Here is a 25,101-nt window from a genome sequence, read left to right as displayed (position 1 = left end):
GAGATTATTTAACACGTGCTTGTGTAACGTGGGGACTGTACACCAGGCAAAATAATGGCGGCTGGGAACACGATCTCTTGGCTGTGGCTGAGCCATGATACAATGGAAACGCTAGGTTCCCACAAGCCTAAACGGCAACAACTCTATGGCTAGCAATTTAGCAATGTGCGAGTTTAAGTTTTGTGTCTGTGGGTGCGTAGCTGGGAATTTACGCTACCTTTCTAAGGTCTCAGGGTCAGACAACTGGATGCTTTTCTGGGACAAGGAAGTGGATGTGGTTGATGTTTGCTGTGTCTGTGCAATCGCAGCTTGTGGGCAGAATGGATGAGTGCCTGCTTCCTGAACAGCAGATTGTGAAGGACATTGCACAGGCGACATGTCAGTGGTTTGACCTGCAGACACAAATTTGATACCCTGGTGTTCTGCCCACCTACTGTCTGTCTGCAGTTTGCAACGTCATGTCTGCTCTCTATTTGAAACTTAAGCTTTCCAAAACTGAACTACTTTTTTCCCTCCGTCTTCTAACCTCCCTAAACCTGACATCTCCCTCTCTGTGTGTGGTAACACGAAAATAGGTCCTTGGCAGCAGGCTCACTGTGTGGGGGTTATGCTCTACACCAGGGGTGGGGAACCTTTTTTCTGCCGGGGGCCATTTGGAAATTTTTACCAACCTTCTGGGGCCGCACAAAATTATCAACTTGAAAATTACCCTAATATATTTGGTCAAACAATTAACTCACTGTGGTGGCTGGAGCTTCTACTCTTTGGTGCAGCTGTAATATTAAGCGATATTGATCTTTTTGCTTTTCACAACTGCTTTTCCAGGTTTGAGTTGGCTGGGACTGCTGTATATACATCACAGGGGAGGGTTGGGAGGAATATAGATCACTGGGGAGGCTGGGGACATAGACATCATTGGGGGTACATACATCACTGGGGAATACATACATCATTGATGGGGAGCACAAACATAGCTGGGGGGGCATAAACATTGCTGGGGAGGGCTGGGAGGAATATACATCACTAGGGAAGCAGCAGGACATAGACGTCACTGGGGGTACATACAGTTAGGTCCAGAAATATTTGGACAGTGACACAATTTTCGCGAGTTGGGCTCTGCATGCCACCACATTGGATTTGAAATGAAACCTCTACAACAGAATTCAAGTGCAGATTGTAACGTTTAATTTGAAGGTTTGAACAAAAATATCTGATAGAAATTGTAGGAATTGTACACATTTCTTTACAAACACTCCACATTTTAGGAGGTCAAAAGTAATTGGACAAATAAACCAAACCCAAAAAAAAAATTTTATTTTCAATATTTTGTTGCGAATCCTTTGGAGGCAATCACTGCCTTAAGTCTGGAACCCATGGACATCACCAAACGCTGGGTTTCCTCCTTCTTAATGCTTTGCCAGGCCTTTACAGCCGCAGCCTTCAGGTCTTGCTTGTTTGTGGGTCTTTCCGTCTTAAATCTGGATTTGAGCAAGTGAAATGCATGCTCAATTGGGTTAAGATCTGGTGATTGACTTGGCAATTGCAGAATGTTCCACTTTTTTGCACTCATGAACTCCTGGGTAGCTTTGGCTGTATGCTTGGGGTCATTGTCCATCTGTACTATGAAGCGCCGTCCAATCAACTTTGCGGCATTTGGCTGAATCTGGGCTGAAAGTATATCCCGGTACACTTCAGAATTCATCCGGCTACTCTTGTCTGCTGTTATGTCATCAATAAACACAAGTGACCCAGTGCAATTGAAAGCCATGCATGCCCATGCCATCACGTTGCCTCCACCATGTTTTACAGAGGATGTGGTGTGCCTTGGATCATGTGCCGTTCCTTTTCTTCTCCAAACTTTTTTATTCCCATCATTCTGGTACAGGTTGATCTTGGTCTCATCTGTCCATAGAATACTTTTCCAGAACTGAGCTGGCTTCAGGTGTTTTTCAGCAAATTTAACTCTGGCCTGTCTATTTTTGGAATTGATGAATGGTTTGCATCTAGATGTGAACCCTTTGTATTTACTTTCATGGAGTCTTCTCTTTACTGTTGACTTAGAGACAGATACACCTACTTCACTGAGAGTGTTCTGGACTTCAGTTGATGTTGTGAACGGGTTCTTCTTCACCAAAGAAAGTATGCGGCGATCATCCACCACTGTTGTCATCCGTGGACGCCCAGGCCTTTTTGAGTTCCCAAGCTTACCAGTCAATTCCTTTTTTCTCAGAATGTACCTGACTGTTGATTTTGCTACTCCAAGCATGTCTGCTATCTCTCTGGTGGATTTTTTCTTTTTTTTCAGCCTCAGGATGTTCTGCTTCACCTCAATTGAGAGTTCCTTAGACCGCATGTTGTCTGGTCACAGCAACAGCTTCCAAATGCAAAACCACACACCTGTAATCAACCCCAGACCTTTTAACTACTTCATTGATTACAGGTTAACGAGGGAGACGCCTTCAGAGTTAATTGCAGCCCTTAGAGTCCCTTGTCCAATTACTTTTGGTCCCTTGAAAAAGAGGAGGCTATGCATTACAGAGCTATGATTCCTAAACCCTTTCTCCGATTTGGATGTGAAAACTCTCATATTGCAGCTGGGTGTGTGCACTTTCAGCCCATATTATATATATAATTGTATTTCTGAACATGTTTTTGTAAACAGCTAAAATAACAAAACTTGTGTCACTGTCCAAATATTTCTGGACCTAACTGTACATCACTGGGCGGCACAGACTTCACTGGGGGTATATACACATCACTGGGTTACACAGACATAGCTGGGGGGCACAAACATTGCTGAGGTTATATAAATAGCCGGGGGCAAACAGCCCTGGGGGATGCCGGAGGGACACAGAGAGCCCTGGGGGAACAGAGAATGATGGGAGAGGCTGGAGGCAGAGACAAATCAGGGGGACGCTGGGGACACAGATGGCACAGAGAAGAATGGGAGAGGCTGAAGGCACAGACAACTGGGAGAGGCTCGGGGCACAGAGATCACTGGGGAGACTGGGGGGGGGCACCGATCACTGGGGAGACTGGTGGGGCATAGATCACTGGGGAGACTGGGGGGGCACAGATCACTGGGGAGACTGGGGGGGCACAGATCACTGGGGAGACTAGGGGGGCACAGATCACTGGGGAGATGGGGGTACAGATCACTAGGGGTGCATAGATCACTAGGGAGACTGGGGGGGCACAGAACTCTGGGGGGGCACAGATCACTGGGGAGACTGGGGGGCACAGATCACTGGGGAGACTGGGGGAGGTACAGAACACTGGGGAGACGGGGGGGCACAGATCACTGGGGAGACTGGGGGAGGGTACAGAACACTGGGGGGCACAGATCACTGGGGAGACTGGGGGGCACAGATCACTGGGGAGACTGGGGGAGGTACAGAACACTGGGGGGGCACAGATCACTGGGGAGACTGGGGGGGCACAAAACTGGGGGGGGACACAGATCACTGGGGAGACTGGAGGGAGGGAGGCACAGAACACTGGGGGGGCACAGATCACTGGGGAGACTGGGGGGGCACAGAACACTGGGGGAGGCACAGAACACTGGGGAGAAAGAGGGGCACAGAGCACTGGAGGTACAGAGCGCTGGGAGCACAGTCAGACTCGGATGAGCTTGGAGGGTAGTTAGAGAACTGGGGGAGGCTGGGATCACAGAGCACTGGAGGTGCTTGCGGGCACAGAGGGCTCTGCCGCCGGGCACAGAGAGGAGCAGCCGCCGGGCACAGAGAGGAGCAGCCGCTGCCGCCGGGCACAGAGAGGAGCAGCCACCTTCGCCGCTGGGCACAGGGAGCCGCCGGGTACGGAGCCGCCGTCGCAACCGCTGGGCACAGAGAGCCGCCGGGCACAGAGAGGAGCAGCCGCCGCCGGGCACAGGTAGCCGCCGGGCACAGGGAGTCGCAACCGCCGGGAACAGGGAGCCGCCGCCGCAACCGCCGGGCTCAGGGAGCCACCGGGCACAGGTAGCCGCCGGGCATGGAGCCACCGGGCACAGGGAGCCACCGCCGGTCACAGGGAGCCACCAGGCACAGAGAGGAGCAGCTGCCGAGCACAGGTAGCCGCCGGGCATGGAGCCGCCGGGCACAGGGAGCCGCAGCCGCAACCACTGGGCACAGGGAGCTGCAACCGGGCACAGGGAGCCGCCGCCGCAACCGCCGGGCACAGGGAGCCGCCGCCACAACCGCCGGGCACAGGGAGCCGCCGCCGGGTACAGGGAGCCGCTGCCACAACCGCCGGGCACAGGGAGCCGCCGCTGGGCACAGGGAGCCACCATCGCTGGGCACAGAGCACTGCCGGCACAGTCCTCTCCTTTTGATTTTAGCGCCCCTCACGCCGACCCCACCTACAAAGTACGTCCTCACGTAGGCAGTGCCAGCGTCGGGACGTAGTCTTTCAGGTATAGGAAATGCAGCGTTCAGCATTGAATGCGCTGTGTGGGGTTTTAAAGGGACAGCAGCCAGTAAGATGCGGCTGCCGCCCCAGCACTACAGTTCCCGGAAATCAGCCCGGGGGCCGCAGAAAAAGTCGTCGCGGGCCGCATACGGCCCACGGGCCGGAGGTTCCCCACCCCTGCTCTACACCATCTCTCATCCTCCTCTCAATTCACCTCCTATATACAATCTCTTGCCCACTCCTGTCCCTTGCACCTCAAGAACATCTCTAGCATCTGCCCCTTTCTTACCATGGAAACTACAAAAACCTTCACCGTGGCCCTGATCCACTCCTGCCTTGACTACTGCAATTCTCTATTATTTGATCTTCCCCTAACTAGACTCATTCATCTACAGTCCATCCTTAATGATGCAGCCAGCATCACCTATCTGGCTAACCATTACTTGGATGCTTCTCACTGTTCATATAATCACAGGATCCAATTTGCTTGTTCTCACCCACAAAGCTCTCCACAGTGCGGCACCCCTCTTCATCTTCACCCTCATCTTTGTCTATCACCCTACCCGTTCTCCATGCTCCACAAACAACTTTCAACTAATATCCACACTAATCCAAACCTCCAACTCCCGGATCCAAGACTTCTCCCGAGCTGAACCACTTCTCTGGAAAATTCTTCACCCAAGAAACCAGGATGAATTATAACTTACTCAGCTTCAGACGCTCCCTAAAAACACATCTTTTTAGGGTAGTCTATCACCTTCCCTAATCAAATTAAATTAAATTCACATAGTCCCTCCATGACTTCTCCCAACATAACTCTTCATCAAACTCCGCACCCAAAAGCATCTTAAAGATTGGCTGACTGGTTCAGGCAGCCTTATCTATCCCCCATTTCTTTGAGATGGCTGGATTGTCATTGGAAATGAGTAGTGCACCTGTACCTTGTCTCCCCCCCCCCCACCCCATTGTAGATGTAAGCTCTTATTAGCAGGGTTGTCTTTTTTGCTATAATTATTGCATTTTCTATAATGGTTACTTGCTTGTATATGAACCACTGAATTGTAAAGCTCTGTGGAATATGTCGGCGCTATAGAAATAAAGATTATTATTATTATTACTACTGGGGTGCTTGGCTGCCATGTTGTTCCGCATACTGGTGGTGCTCAGGTTGCCTTTGCCCTGGCCTCTGCTCAACTTGGTATGGCAGATGTTACAGATTACATTGTTTTTCTCTGAAGGACTTTCAGAAAAAAACTTCCAGACAGTGGCTGAATGCCCCCTTGCCCTGACTTTGGCCACAGTAGGGGTGCTCTTTGGAACAGTTGACCCAGTTCTTATTCTGGGCAAACCAGTACCCCTTGGTGCCTGTGTTGGTGCTACATATCCATCTTCCTCTGTGATGCTGTGCTGGCTATGCATGTCAACGGTCCAGGTCGGATCATCATCGACCACCTCATCTTCCATCTCATCCTCCTTCCAAGTTGAGATTGTAGGCTGACCTGATGGCAACTGTGTCTCATCATCATCAGCCTCCACCTCTGGAGACAGTAAATCAGATTCCTCAAACTAGCTTTGTTCTGGGCGTAGGTCCTCAAATACTTGCGCATCAATGCACGCCACCGCCTTACATTCCTCTTCAATCCTGCTTGGTGAGAGGCCAGAGCCAACCAAAGGATACGTACAAAACAGATCCTCAGAGTGGCCAAGCTTGGGGTCATATGTTTCCTGTGACTGATGATGGGGGTAGGAAGGAGGACCAGGTTGAGGATTGGATGGGCCAGCCTTCTGTGTGTCCACAGTAGACTGTGTGGTTGTGAAAGAGTTGTTGCTGCTTGAGAAATGCGAAGAGACCTTGTTGTCTGCCATCCAAGACTGAATCTGCTCTAAACAAATTTATTGATCTATGTTCTTATATTGTCCAACGTTTCAACCCGAGGGTTTTCTTTAAGGACTAATTTTTATATATATAAAAAAGAGAGAAAAGGATATACAATGTCACAAACAATGCAATATACATGAATGTTTTACAGGAAAAGAAAATATACACATTACATAAATAAAATGAAAGACAAAATAAGCTCTCCATAGGAATATATGTAAAAGGTTCCCATGGTTACAGTGATAACCCCCATAGGGGTTGCAAAATATGCTATACAATGTAGAAAAAGGGAGCGGAAGTGGGTGACATACCTATGTCAATTTAGAATGAATTTTCAGAAAATTCTAGTCCTTGAAGAAAACCCTCAGGTTAAAACGTTGGACAATATAAGAACATAGATCAATAAAAAAAAATTTTTGAGCACCACATTGGACTCTTTTCATACTTTCCCTAGTGTGCCAGAGTATATTTGTTATTGTATCTACCTTTTCTCCAGAGCACCTACTTGACCTATTTGGTTGAGCCAGGTCTATTCTATACAAAAATGAATCTGCTCTAAAGGCCGCTTTACACGCAATGACATCGCTAACGAGATATCGCTGGGGTCACGAAATTCGTGACACACATCCGGCCTTGTTAGCGACGTCGTTGCGTGTGACACTTACGAGCGACCGCTAATGATTACAAATACTCACCAAATTGTTGATCGTTGACATGTCGTTCCTTTCCCAAATATCGTTGCTCATTTTGGACGCAGGTTGTTTGTCGTTCCTGAGGCAGCACACATCACTATGTGTGACACCCGGGAACGACGAACAACAACGTTCCTGCATCCTCAGGCAACGAGGTGGGAGTGACGTTAATGCGGTTGCTCTTCGCCCCTCCGCTTCTATTATTGGCCCGCTGTGTGACGTCGCTGTGACGCGGCAGCGATTTGCCCGTGACGCACAAACGACGGGGGCGATCGCTAGCGATGTCGCAGCGTGTAAAGCGGCCTTTACTCTTCTGGCTTACACACACGTTTACGTTCCAGAAAGGGAAATTTGAGGAGGAGGAGAAGGAGGGTAAAGCCCAATAGCACACTGGGTGCATTGTACACTGCTATGGAATATGTATTCCACCATCTGAACCTCAATGAGGGAGGAACCGCCCAAATGTATAAGTAAGAGCAATCTCTCCCAAATGTATGTTACTGGGCCACCTCAGGGCCCTCTCCAAACTCAGGTTTTCTGACACCTGCAAGCCCGCTGCAAACTTGAATTGACAGTCGCAGAATGACATGGTGGAGGAGGAGGAGGAGAGTAAAGCCCACCACCACAATGGGCACATTATAAACTGTTATGGAACATGTATTCCCCTGAGTTTTAATGACAGAGGGACAGGCCAAATGTATTAATAACAGCAGTCCCTCCAAAACCTATGTTACAGGACCACTTGAGGCCCCTCAGGTCAAAGATCAACATACCAATGGAAGAGGTTAAAGCTGGGGTCACACATAACGACAACGACGTCGCTGCAACGTCACCATATTCTGTGACGTAGCAGCGACCATAGATGATCGTTAGTAAGCTGTCAAACATGTTATAAAAAGCAGCGACTGAGCAGCGATCATAGCGACGTCGACGGTCGTTGTGTGGTTTCAATAACGAATAACGTTTGGAACACCATTCTAAGTCTGAACTGGGTGCAAAAAACCTAAAAAAACATCACTATGGGGAGATAAGGTATGCACACCAGTGACTATGTAAGGGGAATACATGGAATAGCAGAAACTGCTGTGTGAATACTGACTTGAAAAATCCAATAGCTATGTGTAAAAGTGAAAATGTGAAAAATGGAATCTGCATTACTGCCATGAACATATGAATCAAGAGAAATTTAGCTACTGAATTGATCAATGCAATAGAGCCCCAACACTACGCCAAAGTATTTCTCTACGTTGGGGTCCCTAGCTTGTGTGTGTCCTCTCATGCAGTTAAAAAACTTACCGTGTATGGGAAGCTGAGACCCAGGCTATTTATGCGTATTGTATGGATTGGCAATAGGTGTGGTGGGGAGGGTTCACAAACGAAAAACTACTAACAATAACGAATAACGTTTGGAACACCATTCTAAGTCTGAACTGGGTGCAAAAAACCTAAAAAACATCACTATGGGGAGATAAGGTATGCACACCAGTGACTATGTAAGGGGAATACATGGAATAGCAGAAACTGCTGTGTGAATACTGACTTGAAAAATCCAATAGCCATGTGAAATTTTAGGTTTTTTGCACCCAGTTCAGACTTAGAATGGTGTTCCAAACATTATTCGTTATTGTTAGTAGTTTTTCAATTGTGAACCCTCCCCACCACACCTATTGCCAATCCATACAATACGCATAAATAGCCTGGGTCTCAGCTTCCCATACACGGTAAGTTTTTTAACTGCATGAGAGGACACACACAAGCTAGGGACCCCAACGTAGAGAAATACTTTGGCGTAGTGTTGGGGCTCTATTGCATTGATCAATTCAGTAGCTAAATTTCTCTTGATTCATATGTTCATGGCAGTAATGCAGATTCCATTTTTCACATTTTCACTTTTACACATAGCTATTGGATTTTTCAAGTCAGTATTCACACAGCAGTTTCTGCTATTCCATGTATTCCCCTTACATAGTCACTGGTGTGCATACCTTATCTCCCCATAGTTGTGTGGTTTCAGACGTAGCGTAGCGTCCCTGCTGCGGTGTCAAACACAAGGATTATCAGCTTATCAGCATGGCGCAGCGGGATAGCAGCGATCAAAAAATGACCTGGAGCATTCAGGAGCGAGCAACGATTTCGCAGCAGGGGTCTGATCGTTGTTATGTGTCACACACAGCGACGTCGCTGTTGAGGTCGCTGCAACGTCACAGAATATGGTGACGTTGCAGCGACGTCATTGTCGTTGTCGTTATGTGTGACACCAGCTTAAGTGGTTTGGTTTGGGAGTGTGTGTTTACTTGTCCATCTACCACCTCCACAAAGAGTTACCATGGCAGCAGGGAGCCAACCAAAGGCCCCTTTTGCTGCCATCTTTCTACTCCTATGAAGCCCAGCCATGGTTATGTTATGTTGTAACTACCGCGTAATACCTTTCAAAACTTTAGTATTGCTGTATGTTGTCAAATTGATTTGTAAAAGCATTCAAATGATTGCAAGTTCAAGTTCTTTATGTGGCTAAAAAATGTGAAAAGTAAAAAATATTTAAAGACTTTTTTTTTATAAAAAAAAATGTACAAAATGAATGGTGTCATTCTAAACTTGTCTTGTGAAAAATAAGCCCTTACATGATTACGTGGCAGGAAAAGGGACTTATGGCCCTTCAAAAGGGCCAAGACTAAATTTGATCTGGTCAGTAAGGGGTTAATTGTAGAATTAGTAAAATTAGGAACTATAAAAGGTGTATTCGGCTGTCCAGATAAATCAGTCCAAGATTGGACTTCAATTCATGGAATGGCTGGCGGGTCTCCGGCCCCAGGCGTGACCGCTTCATAGAAATATAAAAAGCTGTCACTCTCAGGTCAGGAGTCTGTGCATATGATCCAAATTTAATTGTAGATATAGATAAGAACGGGTTTTGAATGCCGCGCTATCACCAGGAAGCAATGTTGATGAAATATTCTCTTTCTTCATGTGCAGGTCAAGTCAATGCGTTTCTGAGGTCGCAGCCTCCTTCATCAGGACAACAGAGAAAATCAACAATACATGGAGCTGCCACGAAACTACGATATATACCAGTATTGTCACATGATCGTCTTAGATTAGCCCGCTTGTTTTTTAAAAAAATTGTCGGGATTGTAAAACACTGTAGTAACTGAAATGTCATATATTGTGAGGCATAAACACCGGTAGACAACATCCGGATGAAAAAAAATTAAAATACATCAAATTTTAAACAATCATATTAAAAAATTAAAAGAAAAAATAAGAAATAAAAGAAAAACAAATATAAATATATATGTGTGATGCAGGTTCGAACCCAGATTGTTGGTGTGATAGAGTGACAGACATACATGATTAGTCTGAAACCTTGAATGATCACGAGAAAATAAAATGTGTGTCAAAATGTGTGATAAAGTGTCTGTAAAATCTTGTATAGGAATTTAAATAAATTATATATAAAATTATATATAAAAAAACAAGAACTGAACTTTCATTTAATTTAAATGTGAAATATCAATTTAACGAAATAGTTTCTATTAGAACCATTGGTATTTCTTGATGTTCCTCTAGTAACGTTCACCTCAGGCGACCTATGATTTCCTACGCGTGCGCAATGACATTGGTTCCCACAGTCTGTACCGAGGTAACCTTTGTATGCGCATGCGGCCTTTGTCTGTTCCTCTGGCACTTGCTTCTTTCACGTTATCGTCTATGCACATTTTAGCGGTTCTGCGCAGGCGCTTTGAAAAGTTCCACGCTGTTGCACTCGGGTAACCTTTTGTGTGGTTGCCCTGCATGCACCCTTCTAATTTCATTGAACACTTCACCTATATTCTCAATCTCTATCTAGGTGAAGTCTGACAAATAGAGAATCACTCGTCACAAGTCATTTCCCAATTGTATCTCACACAAGTGTGATGGTTCTAATAGAAACCCTTACGTTAACTTGACATTTCACATTTAAATTAAATGAAAGTTCAGTTCTTGTTTTTTTTATATATAATTTATTTAAATTCCTATACAAGATTTTTACAGACACTTTATCACACATTTTATTTTCTCATGTGATCATTTTAGGTTTCAGACTAAAGGTCCAGTCACACTAAGCAACTTACCAGCGATCCCAACAACGATAGGGATCGCTGGTAAGTTGCTAGGAGGTTGCTGGTGAGCTGTCACACTGCGACGCTCCAGCGATCCCACCAGCAACCTGACCTGGCAGGGATCGCTGGAGCGTGGCTACACGAGTTGCTGGTGAGCTCACCAGCAACCAGTGACCAGACCTCAGCGCCGCGTGGAAAATGCTGCGCTTGGTAACTAAGGTAAATATCGGTAACCAACCCGATATTTACCTTGGTTACCACTGCACGGAGCTACACGTGCAGAGAGCAGGAAGCAGCGCACACTGAGCGCTGGCTCCTTGCTCTCCTAGTTACAGCACACATCGGGTTAATTACCCGATGTGTGCTGCAGCTAAATGTGCACAGAGCAGGGAGCAGCGCACAATGCTTAGCGCTGGCTCCCTGCTCTCCTACTTACAGCACACATCAGGTTAATTAACCCGATGTGTCCTGCAGCTAGCTATATGTGCACAGAGCAGGAGCCGGCAGCACAGGCAGTGAGAGCGGCGGAGGCTGGTATCGAAGGTAAATATCGGGTAACCAAGGACAGGGCTTCTTGGTTACCCGATGTTTACATTGGTTACCAGCCTCTGCAGAAGCCGGCTCCTGCTGCCTGCACATTTAGTTGTTGCTGTCTCGCTGTCACACACAGTGATCTGTGCTTCACAGCGGGAGAGCAACAACTAAAAAATGGCCCAGGACATTCAGCAACAACCAACGACCTCACAGCAGGGGCCAGGTTGTTGCTGGATGTCACACACAGCAACATCGCTAGCAACGTCACAAAAGTTGTTCGTTAGCAGCGATGTTGCTAGCGATGTTGCTTAGTGTGACGGGGCCTTAATCATGTATGTCTTTAATGGAGTAGAGGACATCCTGCATACTTTGATATCACTTTATCACACCAATAATCTGGGTTTGAACCCGCTTCACACATATATATTTATATTGTTTTTCTTTTATTTCTTATTTTTTCTTTAAATTTTTTAATATAATTGTTTAAAATTTGATGTATTTTAAATTTTTATTCATCTTGACGTTGTCTACCGGTGTTTTCTATGTATCACAATGTATGGCATTTCAGTTACTAAAGTGTTTTAGAATCCCGCTGATTTTTTTTAAAATACAGCCGGGCTGATCTAAGACGATCATGTGACAATACTGGTATATATAGGAGCTCCGTGGCAACTCCATCTATTGTTGATTTTCTCTGTTGTCCTGATGAAGGAGGCTGCGACCTCAGAAACGTGTTCACTTAACCTGCACATGAATAAAGAGAATATTTAATCAACATCGCTTCCTGGTGATAGCGCGGCATTCAAAACCAGTTCTTATCTATATCTACAATTGCATTCCCCCGGGGCTGCTGCTATCACTATCTATGCTATTATAGGTGTTGTGACTGTCACAACGTCATCAGGTGAGTATATTCAATTATATTTACATCGGATAACACCCTATTGCGCTATATCTCTCCACAGATTTTTTCCTATGACCCAATTTTGGATCGTCTCAATGCACCCTATGGCAATGTTCCCAGAGGCGTACATGCTTTGTTTTTTTTAACACTTCTGGGTTTAATGGTTCAAACAAAGTGGATATAACTAAGGCAAGGGCTACATAGGAAGTATTGCCGCAACACAGTCCATATGCCTTAAAATTGCTTTATAGCACTCTTACATTGCAACTACTGATGAGCGAGTTTCGAAATACTCAGATTTGTGATACTCGGAACGAGTACTGTTTAATACTCACGTATTCAATCCGAATAGTGTGTGTATTAGACAATACTTGTTACGAGTATCGCAAATCTGAGGATTTTGAAACTGTTATTAAGCCCTTCATAACCGGCCGATTTTTTTGCTTTCCGTTTTTTTGCCATTCTTCTTCTGACAGACGTAACTTTTTTTTTTCAGTCAATATGGTCATGTGAGGGTTCATTTTTTGTGGAACGAGCTGTACTTTTAAATGAAACCATACGTTTTACCATATAGTGTACTGGAAAATGGCAAAAAAATTCCAAATGCAGAAAAATTGCAAAAAAAGTGCGATAGCACTATTGTTTTTGAGATATTTTATTCACTGTGTTCATTATATGGTAAAACTGATGTGTGGGTGTGATGCCTCAGGTCAGTGCGAGTTCGTAGACACCAAACATATATAGGTTTACTTTTAAATAAGGGGTTAAAAAAAAACGGAAGTTTGTCCGAAAAAAGTGGCGCACGGTTTACGCCATATTCCGTGACCCGTAGTATTTTCATTTTTTGGGATCTATGGCTCAGTAACGGCTTATTTTTTGCGTCTCGAGCTGACGTTTTTAACTGTACCATTTTTGTGCGCAGATGGTACGTTTTGATCGCCTGTTATTGCATTTTGCGCAAAAGTTGTGGCAACAAAAACCGTAATTTTGGCGTTTGGAATTTTTTGCCACTACGCCGTTTACTGATCAGATTAATTGATTTTATATTTTGATCGGGCGTTTCTGAACGCGGCGATACCAAATGTGTATATATTTTTTATTTTTTTAACCCTTTAATTTTCAATGGGGCGAAAGGGGGGTGATTTGAACTTTTAGTTTTGTTTTTTTTTATTTTACTAGTCCCCCTAGGGGGCTTTTGCGATCAGCAATCCGATCGCTCTGCCCTATCTGCTGATCACAGCTACACAGCTGTAAACAGCAGATACACTCACTTTCTGCTTCACTTGGCTCCGGGCCAAGTGAAACTGAAAGTAATTCATGTCTAGTACAGGAGTCATCACATGACCCTGTGCTACCATGACAACCACCGGAAGTTACGTGATCACATCCGGTATCAGCCGGTAAGTAAAAGTTTACCGCGGATGCCATTATAATGGCGCTGTCACATATTGACAGCGCCATTTAAGGGGTTAAACGGCATGAGCAGATAACGATTCTGCTCGTGCCTAGCAGGCACACATCTCAGCTGTGAAAATCAGCTGAGATGTGCACCAATCGCGGCATGCTGCCGGTAGCAGACCGCGGGCAGTAACATTATGACCGCTAGGACGTAATATTACTGCCCGCGGTCGTTAATTACAATGTTTCGGAAGGGACTGTAAAAGCAACAAGCAAAAATTACAAGTGGTTCTGACTGTTTGTGACTTGCATTTTGCAGTCGCTGTGAACTACGAGTCTTAAAGTGACACCATTCACTTGAATAACGCCATAATGTAGGAACTGCACAGCACAATCTCTTAAAGGGAATGTATAATCAGCAAATTATTTATTGTTTAAATCAGGGTTTTGTATTAAATGTATTTTTTAGGGGAAAAGTAAATTTTTTCCATATTACATTATTAACAACAAGAACGTGAAATCTTACATTTTCACAATGGACACGTTTTAGATTCTAAGCCAGAGATGTGGAGCCTTTTTTCTGCCAAGGGTCATTTGATGGGCCGTGCAAAATTATCAACTTAGACCAAATATAGCGGTTTTTAACGTTCAATTACCACTAATATGATGGCAGGAGCTGTTCTTTGGTAAGGCATGTGATGTTAGGTGGTATTGATGATGATGCCACTTGCAACTGCTTCTGCTTGCATTGGTCTGGAGCGCAGTCCACCCTTGAATGTGGCTCGGAATCCTCAGAGCTGAATGTGGCTTTCAAAGTGAGAAACGTTGGGGATCACTGGTCTAGAACCTCTAGTAAATAAGTATTTAATAGTAAGTCTTTAATAACTTTTTTCAGACATTGAGTTTACTGGCTTTGTTACCTTTGTTAGGTTCTTGGAATGGTAGGAAATGGGCCTCCAATTTTTGAAAGGAGCTGGTTCTTTTCAGGTATTCAGGAAGAGCTCTAATAAAATGCACTAGGTATTGTTCATATCCAGGATCAGGATCATCATCTGATGGAATCACAGGTATGGAGATCTCCTGGTTTAGATTAGGAACAAAAGGTACTTTTGGTAGTACATGGTAGTACAATGCAGCCAGGTGAGAATCTTAGATAGGGCTCTTTACAGGAACGCACTTGTAAACATCAGACTCTCCTTGCTGAGATGATTTGCACTAAAGGCCCAGTCACACTAAACAACTTACCAGCGATCTTAACAACGATCCAACCTGATAGGGATCGCTGGTAAGTTGCTAGGAGGTCGCTGGTGAGATGTCACATTAGCGACACTCCAGCGATCCCACCAGCAACCTGACCTGGCAGGGATCGCTGGAGCGTCGCTACACAAGTTGCTGGTGAGCTCACCAGCAACCAGTGACCAGCCCCCAGCCAGCAGCGCCGCGTGGAAGCGATGCTGCACTTGGTAACTAAGGTAAATATCGGGTAACAAACCCGATATTTACCTTGGTTACCAGCGCACACCGCTTAGCGCTGGCTCCTTGCACACCTAGCCACAGTACACATCGGGTTAATTACCCGATGTGTACTCTGCTACGTGTGCAGGCAGCAGGAGCCGGCTTCTGCCGAGGCTGGTAACCATGGTAAACATCGGGTAACCAAGAAGCCCTTACCTTGGTTACCCGATATTTACCTTCGTTACCAGCGTCCCCGCTCTCACGGTGTCAGTGCTGGCTCCCTGCACACATAGCCAGACTACACATCGGGTAATTAACCCGATGTGTACTGTGGCTACATGTGCACAGAGCAGGAGCCGGCACTGGCAGCATGAGAGTGGGGACGCTGGTAATGAAGGTAAATATCGGGTAAGCAAGGTAAGGGCTTATTGGTTACCCGATGTTTACCGTGGTTACCAGTCCGCATAAGCCGGCTCCTGCTGCCTGCGCATTTAGTTGTTGCTCTGTCGCTGTCACACACAGCGATGTGTGCTTCACAGCGGGAGAGCAACAACTAAAAAATGGCCCAGGACATTCAGCAACAACCAACGACCTCACAGGAGGGGCCAGGTTGTTGTCACACACAGCAACATCGCTAGCAACATCGCTGTTACGTCACAAAAGTTGTTCGTTAGCAGCGATGTTGCTAGCGATGTTGCTTAGTGTGACGTGGCCTTAAGGCTTTGGTGTGCTCAAGGGGTTCAAATGGCATGCAAGAAGTATATTTCAATACAATGGATAAATCCCATCTGCTATCTATTCCAGCCAATTTTGCTGTTCAAACATCAAATGCTGCTCCTTCCCCTCCTTTTGAGCCCAAACAGTAGTTTTCCACCACATATTGGGTATCTATGTACTCAGGAGAAACAACTGTACAATTTGTTGGGTATTTTTTCTGGTTACCCTTGTGAAAAAGAAAAATTTGGTGCTAAAGCAATAGTTTTGTGGGAAAAATTAAAATGCTAATTTTTTCATTACACATTGCTTTAGTTACTTTGAAGCACCTAAAGGGTTAATAAACTTTGTGAATGTGGTTTTGAGAACTTTTAGTTGTACAGTTTCTAGAATGGTGTCACTTTTGGGAATTTTCTGTCACAGTCTCCTCAAAGTCACTTCAAATGTGATGTGGTCCCTAAAAAAATGGTTTTGTAAATTTTGTTGGAAAAATAGAAAATTGCTGATAAACTCTTAAGCCTTTTAACTTCCTAACAAAAAAACTGTTTAAAAAAGATTCTGCTGTAAAGTAGACATGTGGGAAATGTTTCTTTTGTGTGGCATAACTATCTGATTTAAAGGCATAAAAATTTCAAAATTTTCACATTTTATCAAATTTTCAATATTTTCATAAGTAAATGCAAATCATATCAACCAAAATGTACCATATGAAGTACATGTCACGAAAAAACATTCTCAGAATCACTGGGATCCGTTGAAGCGTTCCAGAGCTATAACCTGAAAGTGCCGCTGGTCAAAAATGTAAAATTTGGCCTGGTGAGGAAGGTGCAGTGATTAAAATATTAAAATAATCTTTATTTTATGTAAAGCGGACCAGATTAACTGATTGAAACCATATATGAGAAGACAGACAACAAATAAGAATAAAATAAATGGAGGAGCACAGCGCAAAGATTACAATATGTGTAAATTAAAGAAAATACCTAGTAAATAGCATACAATAAATAAGTAGATATTAAATCCATTCACCATCTGATCTGATGCAAAGTGCATAGTGCTTGATATCAGTACTTATATGCACCTTGTGGTTCTCCTGATGAGGACGTCAGAGTACTTTAAAACACATTGAGACTAAACTTTATATGGTTTCCTCATATTCCATATATTGGATTTTCCTGAATATATATAACCAGCAGAGTAGGATACCTACATCTCTTCTTAACGCTAATCTCGACAGTTAGGTAGAGTTTATCTCACTCTTTTCTATACTTTGATTTGTGAATTAAGTTTCAGCTTACAGACCATCTTGGCTGCAGAATCCAGCATTAAAGCGCACCAATTACCAGGATTTTCCTATATAACCTAAAGCTAGTGCTATACTGGCACTATCATGCTGATTCTATACATTGTCTTTAGTTGTCAGCTCAGATGTATAGGTTTTGAAACACAAGAAAGAAGTTAGTAAAATCATCAGCTTGTTGAGTGACAGCAGCTGCCGATCAGCTAATAGCTGGGTGGGTATTCATAGTTATCCCCTCCCCCTGTTACTTGTGATAATCTAATATATAAAGCTGAATGTGTGTGTGTGTGTGTGTGTGTGTGTATGTATATGTCCGGGATTTGCATCTGCACCGTCGCAGCTACAGCCACAAAATTTTGCACACTCACACTTCTGGACCCTGAGAGCGTTATAGGCTATGTTTTGAGGGGAAATTTAAACTCCGCGCTTTACAGTTATTCACCAAAAAACCTGCCTCCATTAAAGCGAATGGAGCTGGGAGCCACAGTGCAGCCAGAAGTTTAGAAGAATGCGCAGCCACATCCTTAAATGGAATGTTGGCGTGTCACAATGCAGCCAGGGAAACAGACAGACACCGACAGGGAAAGAAACAGACATAGTCAGGATAAGAGACAGACACAGACAAAGAGACAGACTGACAGGGAAAGAGACAGACCGGGAAAGAGAGGGAAAGAGAGAGACAGGTTAATAGACAGACTGGTAAAGAGACAGACAAAGAGACATAGACAGACACAGGGAAACAGACAGACAGGGAAAGAGAGGGAAAAAGACAGACAGGGTAAGAGACAGACAAAGACAGACAAAGAGACAGACACAGGGAAAGAGAGGGAAAGAGACAGACAGGGAAAGAGACAGACAGGGAGAGTGACAGAGATAGATAGACAGGGAAAGAGATAGATGGACAGACAGGGAAAGAGACAGAGACAGACGGAGAAAGAGACAGAGACAGTCAGAGACGCAGATAGGGACAGAGACAGGCAGACAGGGAAGGAGGAGACAGCCAGAGAGACAAACAAAGATAGATGGGGAAAGACACAGACCTTGATAGAGAGACGGGGAAAGAGACAGAGAAATAGAGACAGACAAGGAAAGAGACAGACAGAGACAGGCAGACAGGGAAAGAGACTGGGAGACAGACGGGGAAAGAGACAGACCTGGGAAAGAGACAGACCTAGAAAGAGACAGATGGGGAAAGAAACAGAGATATAGAGACAGACAAAGAAAGAGACAGACAGAGACAGGCAGACGGGGAAAGAGACAGACAGGGAAAGAGACAGACGGAGCACATTACTTGGCCAATTTAGTTAAATCTGTGTGGAATATCTGTGGTGTTGAAATATATGTTGTGAAATGCTTCTATTAGCTTAGTTTTTGCCTTTTAATAATTATTATTAATAATACATTTCTATTTGTTTTGTGGTTTTTGTGTGCAGAATACATTTTTGTTAATACATTCTATTTTAACAGCAGTTATTAACCCGGGCGAAGCCGGGTAGTACAGCTAGTTCTATTATAAAATCGTTTTGGTTTGTGACTAAAAGGACCTCTGCTGATGTCATACCCTTGTGACCAGAAGGGGTGGGGCTTCAGAGAACAGAAAAATGTTGCTTCTTGGTATCGGCTATGTTGGCTGCGTCCTCGCCCCTTCTGGTCACATGGGTATGACATCAGCACATGTCTTGTTAATCACAAACTAAATCGATTTTATAATAGAATTAGCATAAGTAACAGGGGGAGGGGATAACTATGAATACCCACTTCAGCTATCAGCTGATCTACAGCTGCGGTCAATCCAAAGCTGATGATTTTACAAACTTTACTTTGTGTTTCAAAACCTAAACATCTTAGCTGACAACTACAGGTATGTAGAGAATCATCCTGATAGTGTCAGTATTACCTTGGCTTTAAGTTATATTGCAAAATCCTGGGGATTTGTGCGCTTTAACAACACATATATTTTTTTCACCCTTTTATATCTGAATATTTTGGCTACTTCTGGGTGCTCAGTTTAATAGGTATATAACATTTTCTTTTTTACACAAAAAGGTTTGGTAATAGTAGATGTGAGCTAAAGGCCACAATGGCCAATCCATACACGCTTCCGAGGTCATGCTTCAGTTCCTCTTTTCCTTTAAGCAGTGAAGATTGGTTTAAATTCATTTAGATTCCTGCTTAGTCTGGGCTTTTCAGTCAAATGGGTATCATATACACTGAAAACTCTCTCTTTACGCACTCTTATACAATAAACACTTATAGGACTGCCTACTTGGCTGAAAAGCCTAGAAGGGGTATAGATTTGAAAGAAACGTGAATCAGAAAATAACCTATTGTTAAAAAAGTCTTGCAATTTTCACACTAGAAAGTAAGTCAGGCTTTACACGTTGCGACATCGCTAGCAATTGCTAGCGATGTCGAGCGCGATAGCACCCGCCCCCGTCACACATGCGATATGCGGTGATTGCTGCCGTAGCGAACATTATCGCTATGGCAGCTTCACACGTTCATACCTGGGCGGCGACGTCGCTGTGTCTGCCGAACAATATCTCCTTCAAGGGGGAGGTGTGTTCGGCGTCACAGCGACGTCACTAAGCGGCCGGCCAATAGAAGCGGAGGGGCGGAGATGAGCAGGACATAACATCCCGCCCACCTCCTTCCTTCCTCATTGTCGATGGAGGCAGGTAAGGAGATGTTTGTCGTTCATGCGGTGTCACACATAGCGATGTGTGGTGCTGCAGGAACGACAGACAACATCGTACCGGCAGCAGCAATATTATGAAAAGGAGCGACGTGTCACTGATCAACAATTTTTGACGTTTTTGCGATCGGTGATCGTCGCTCCGAGGGTTTACACGCGATGTCGGTAACGGCGCTGGATGTGCGTCACTAACGATGTGACCCCGACGATATCGCGTTACCGATGTCGCAACGTGTAAAGCCCGCCTAAGCCTTATACTAGACCAATACTTTCTGTTCTGTACAAAAGACTTTCAGCAGTCTCATTATAATTGCAGACGGAAAAGTAATGCTTCGATATGCAGCAGGTAACACAGGATCCACCAGTCCCAATTGAAAAGTACCTGCTCCCACTATCTTCTCATGGCCCAGGTTAGGTCATACTAAGATTAGAAGCTCAATAAAAGGTGGTCTAAGCCGGTCTGACAAAGTCCACTGTGCCTTACAAGCAGTAGGAATTATACTTAGCTTCAAAAGCAAAAAAATGTGAATATATCTGCAATGGAGTAACGCAATGCAAGATCGAAAAGAACGGCAGGTGCAATCAAAAAGTTATATAACTCCATTTTTTTGCTATCAACTGGCGTGTCTTCTTTACGTTAAGCCTAGTGGATAGTGGGAAATTTGAAATCATTATTGCCAATGCATTGCAAAAGATTTCATTTTTAACATTAACTGCATAGCCATTGTGGACATTCACTTATAACCAACCACCTTAGTAATCAGGTACACACAAGTCTCGCAGTACATGAAACAACAAAGCTTAATTTTAATATACTACATTGTTAACAAATTGTAACAGCTTAGGTCTGGATCAGTCAGTGTTTGCAGAACATAACGTATATCAAAGATTAATACATATTCCTTAATTTACAGATATTCCTCAGGCTGCACGCACATGTTGTGTCTGTATTTTGCTCTATTTGCCATGATTCTCAAAAATCTCAACAAAAACATTGCAGTATTATTGTGATTGTGGCCCACAAAAAACCAATGCCACAACATGTGAACACAGCCTTACGCTGGTTTCACATCAGCGTTTTCCTGCCGCACTCACAGATCCAGCACAAGGACAGTACAGTACATTAAAGTTCACTGGCAAGCTCCGGGCACATGCGGTCATGTGACAGCATGTGACTGGGGCTTGCTGCACTGTATGTGAACTGTATTGTACTGTATTGCCCTTATGTCGGATCCGGCAGTGCGGCAGAATACCACTGATGTGTTTGTGCCCTTAGGGCTCGTGTGCACGTTGCGTAATTGCATACATTTACGCTGCGTATTGCACTGCAGCGTAAATGCATGCGTCCTGCGTCCCCAGCACAATCTATGAAGATTGTGCATGACATGTGCACACGTTGCTTTTATGAACGCAGCGATTTGGGTGCTAAAATTTTGACCCAAGCCTGTGTGTTCATAAAATGAGCATGTCAATTCTTCCGTGAGTTCTGGATGCAGCTTGCACTCTGTCTATGGTGGGGGCAGCATCCAGAGCGCATTAAATCGGCTTTTTTTTTTTTTTTTTAAACAAAAATACTGCATTCATTATGCAGTGTTTTTGCAGCGATTTGAAGCGCACATGTGCTGTCAAATCGCTGCAGAATATTCAGCAGTTACGTGCGCATGAGCCCTTAGAGTTTAGAAATCAAAAAGCATCACACACAATGTATAAAATATATATATATTATACATTTACTGTATATTATACACACACACACACACACACACACACACACTTTCATATCGGTAAAATAAAATGCCAACAAAAACTGGAAAAGTAGGGTGGGAAAGCAACAAAAATGATCAAAAAGGCTATCACACAGGCAAAGTACTGGAGGGACATTTCTGGTGTAGGGAACACCACAGCTTGTCATGAATTAGAGGATCTGTGGCGTTCCTCCCCTGCTGTGCCCTTCTTCAGCCCCAGCAGTGCCTGTTTTGTCAGAACTTTATATATGTAGAGAACAAATAGCCAGAATACAGATAGATTAAATTAAACAGCAAGTGCTACAAATGCAGAGTAAATAATTAGGCAACCAAAACACGGAAAAAGACTCTGCAAAAAAAATATTTTGTGCACACCAATATGGAAAATAACACTTTATTATATAAAAAAAAACTGATTCAAGATATGTTCACAAGGATTAAAAGCAATTAAAAACAAACAGAATAGACAGCTGTCCCATAATATGCACAAACTACAATCATGATAAATGACAAAAAAAAAGGTTGAGAGAACACCTAGAAGTAAGGTAATATACAGCTCACCCCACTCAGTAGCCACATGGCCCAGGAATAGAGTGCCAGGAGATGAGTGCAGCCCCAATACAAAACAATGAAAAAGTACAAACCAGGTTCTAGCTATGTCACAATCAAAACCCCAACCAGAACACCGGGATCTCACCTCCCAACAAAGCCTGGTAAGATAGGATAGAAAAAGAAAACACTGCATAAAGAAGGTATATCTATACAGGGGCACAGGGAGAGAGGATCCCAAACCAGGGGCAGTTGGACAGAATAAGTCTATATAGGGGTTAAGAAACCCCACAGAAGCGATGGTCTGCACACAGGGAACAATAGTAAGGCTATAGCAAATAGTACCAGGATGTACAACAGGAGAGCCAATAGAACATCGTCCAGCAAAAAAGGGGGGGGCATACAATACCAAGTGGCACGGGACCGATGTGAGGGGATCAGGGGTGTAAGAGGGGCAGCTAGAAGCAGATCGACGCGTGTCGCCGCAGACCGTGGCTTCGTCAGGAGTGATTTTTTTTTTTTGCAGAGTCCTTTTCTGTATTTTATTTGTCAAAACTTTCACTCCAGAATTCTCACGTGAAAGCTTTGACGATTAGGGCCCTATAGGTCCAGGATTGTAGGTCTAGGATAACCCATTATTTTTTTAAAGTGGTTAAAATAATAAAAATGGATAGCAAAGCAGTGAAAAAAATGGAAATATTTTTTTCTGGTTATTATTTGAAATTCTGGGAGTAGTTTTATTAAATCAATTACTAATTTTTTGTTCATTATGACCACAATGAGGGTACCGATGAATACATCAGTATTTTTGATCACTATTTGTATGTCAAAATCAGAAGTGTCTGCAATGCACAGAACAGGTGTCAATCTTTCAATGATTTTTTTTTTATAAAGTACCACTCCTGGTTTTGGCATATAAACACTTATGCTTAATACTGATGTGTGAATGAGGCCTTATAACAAAAACGGTCCCAGTAGTATATGCCTCATTATAGAGAGTTACGAGCCATATTCTCACTTTTCTGTAGATGTTGTGCATAGCATGTTAAGTCACCTAAAATAATTTTTTTAATAAACTGAAGTGTAGATGTAGCGAAGAAATATTTTCCATGATAGGATAGTGCCTGGAACAGAGAAGAATGTGATCCTTATCAGCCATACATAATCATCTGAAAATTGTCTGTATTGTGCTGTATGAAGCAGCCATGGACAGAACCACATGTCGTCTTCATCAATTATGAATTATAGCATTTACAATGTGAAGTTAAATATATTAACCCGTCTGCAGCACCACTTCAAGCCAGAATATTAATTATCAACATGATTAGATCTGCTAACCTGGATTGCTCTTTTCTCTTATTTTAAAGCAAAAGCCTTGAAATATTTGTAAGCTACAATAATAGCTATTTTTTTTCCTTTTGTTCATACTCCTATTTTAAGGCTTTCCACCCTATATCCTTTAGTACAAAAATAATTGAGATTTGTTGTGGTGTGTGTGTGTGTGTGTGTTTTTACATCACTCCACATTTTTCCATACAGTTGGTAACATACTAAACGCCTGGATCGTCAAAAAAGGTAGACAGTAATAAACTGTACATTATCCATAGAAGTAACCTTTTCTATAGGCAATTGTTTACTTTGTGGGATTCCAAGCATTATTTGAACATCTTTCTGAAGTCTTCACAATGTAACAGTGGTATTGCTGTAGAGATATGGCATTTGCAGAAGTTCTTCACTGGAAAAATTCACTAAGTCAGTTACAAAACCCCTTCCAAATTCACGTCCATGCACATTTGTCCTATGTTCTGTTGAAATTCCAAAATATTGACCCACGAATTGTTAAAAGTCAGACATTGGAGATACATGGAATGTGGGGTCCAAATCACATGTACAGGGAAGAGATGACAGTACACTCACATAGAAGTTTCAGTATTGCCATGCTTCTGAATGTCATTATCGGTACAGATTAATTGATAAGGTTTCTCACACTCCTCCAATACAGAGTTTCCAAGTTCTGCATCTTGTTTCTGAAGTTCATGCCTTGAAAGGTGTTCAACTATGCCAGCTCCTAAGGAATCTCCAAGGACATTGGTGGTTGTGCGCAGACGGTCACTGGAAGACAAAAAAAAAGCTGGAACAAAGTTGTAGAAGAGAGTTTATGTCCTCTCATAATATAAGAAGAGAAGATGAAAACATATTGGACCCAATTCATTAGACTGGGTCTTGATGAAAGGGCGTTTATCAGATGCTCCCGATTTATGAAGAGGCTCTGCGAGCCATGCCAGAAATCCTACACTAGTCCCTTCCGTGACATCAGTCCTCAACTCTACCAAACTATGTTATTTGACGTAGATGGGAAAAACTGGTGTGAAAACCAAAAGTTCCAAAATTTTTGAGCAACTCCGAGTTTGCGGTAAAATTTTGTGACTTTTCAAAGCAATTTAAGCAGAATTCTGGTAAAATTGCTTTAATTAATTAGGGACTGTCTCCTTCAATTAATACTACTCTTAAAGAGAGTCTGTCACCCCAAATGTACCCTTCAAAGTACTCACATTGGGCCAGATTCAACACGGCTGGTGTTATTCATGCCGGTCTTGAGATGCGCTGGAGTTAGACACTGCTGATTCATTAAGAGGCATGTATCTCTTCATGAATAAGGAGCGTCGGATAAGTGGCATATACATCTTTTTATGTATGTGTGCCGCCCCCACGTCAGTAGCAGCCGGGCT

General features: G+C 43.6%; 1 protein-coding gene across 2 annotated transcripts in view; it reads right to left on the bottom strand.

Moving 5' to 3' along the window:
• Positions 1 to 20,861: 20,861 nt before the first annotated feature.
• The window catches only part of LOC142315122 (excitatory amino acid transporter 1-like), a 283,934-nt gene continuing 279,694 nt past the window's right edge, over positions 20,862 to 25,101 (bottom strand). For both annotated transcript variants that reach the window (XM_075352522.1, XM_075352521.1), the window contains exon 10: positions 20,862 to 24,484. In XM_075352522.1, the coding sequence (XP_075208637.1) occupies positions 24,286 to 24,484 (199 nt within the window). In that variant the 3' untranslated portion in view covers positions 20,862 to 24,285. The remainder of the gene's footprint in view (positions 24,485 to 25,101) is intronic.

The sequence above is a fragment of the Anomaloglossus baeobatrachus genome, chromosome 1 (assembly GCF_048569485.1).
Source record: "Anomaloglossus baeobatrachus isolate aAnoBae1 chromosome 1, aAnoBae1.hap1, whole genome shotgun sequence".
Lineage (NCBI taxonomy): Eukaryota > Metazoa > Chordata > Amphibia > Anura > Aromobatidae > Anomaloglossus > Anomaloglossus baeobatrachus.
This window is presented reverse-complemented; position numbering and strand designations above follow the sequence as displayed.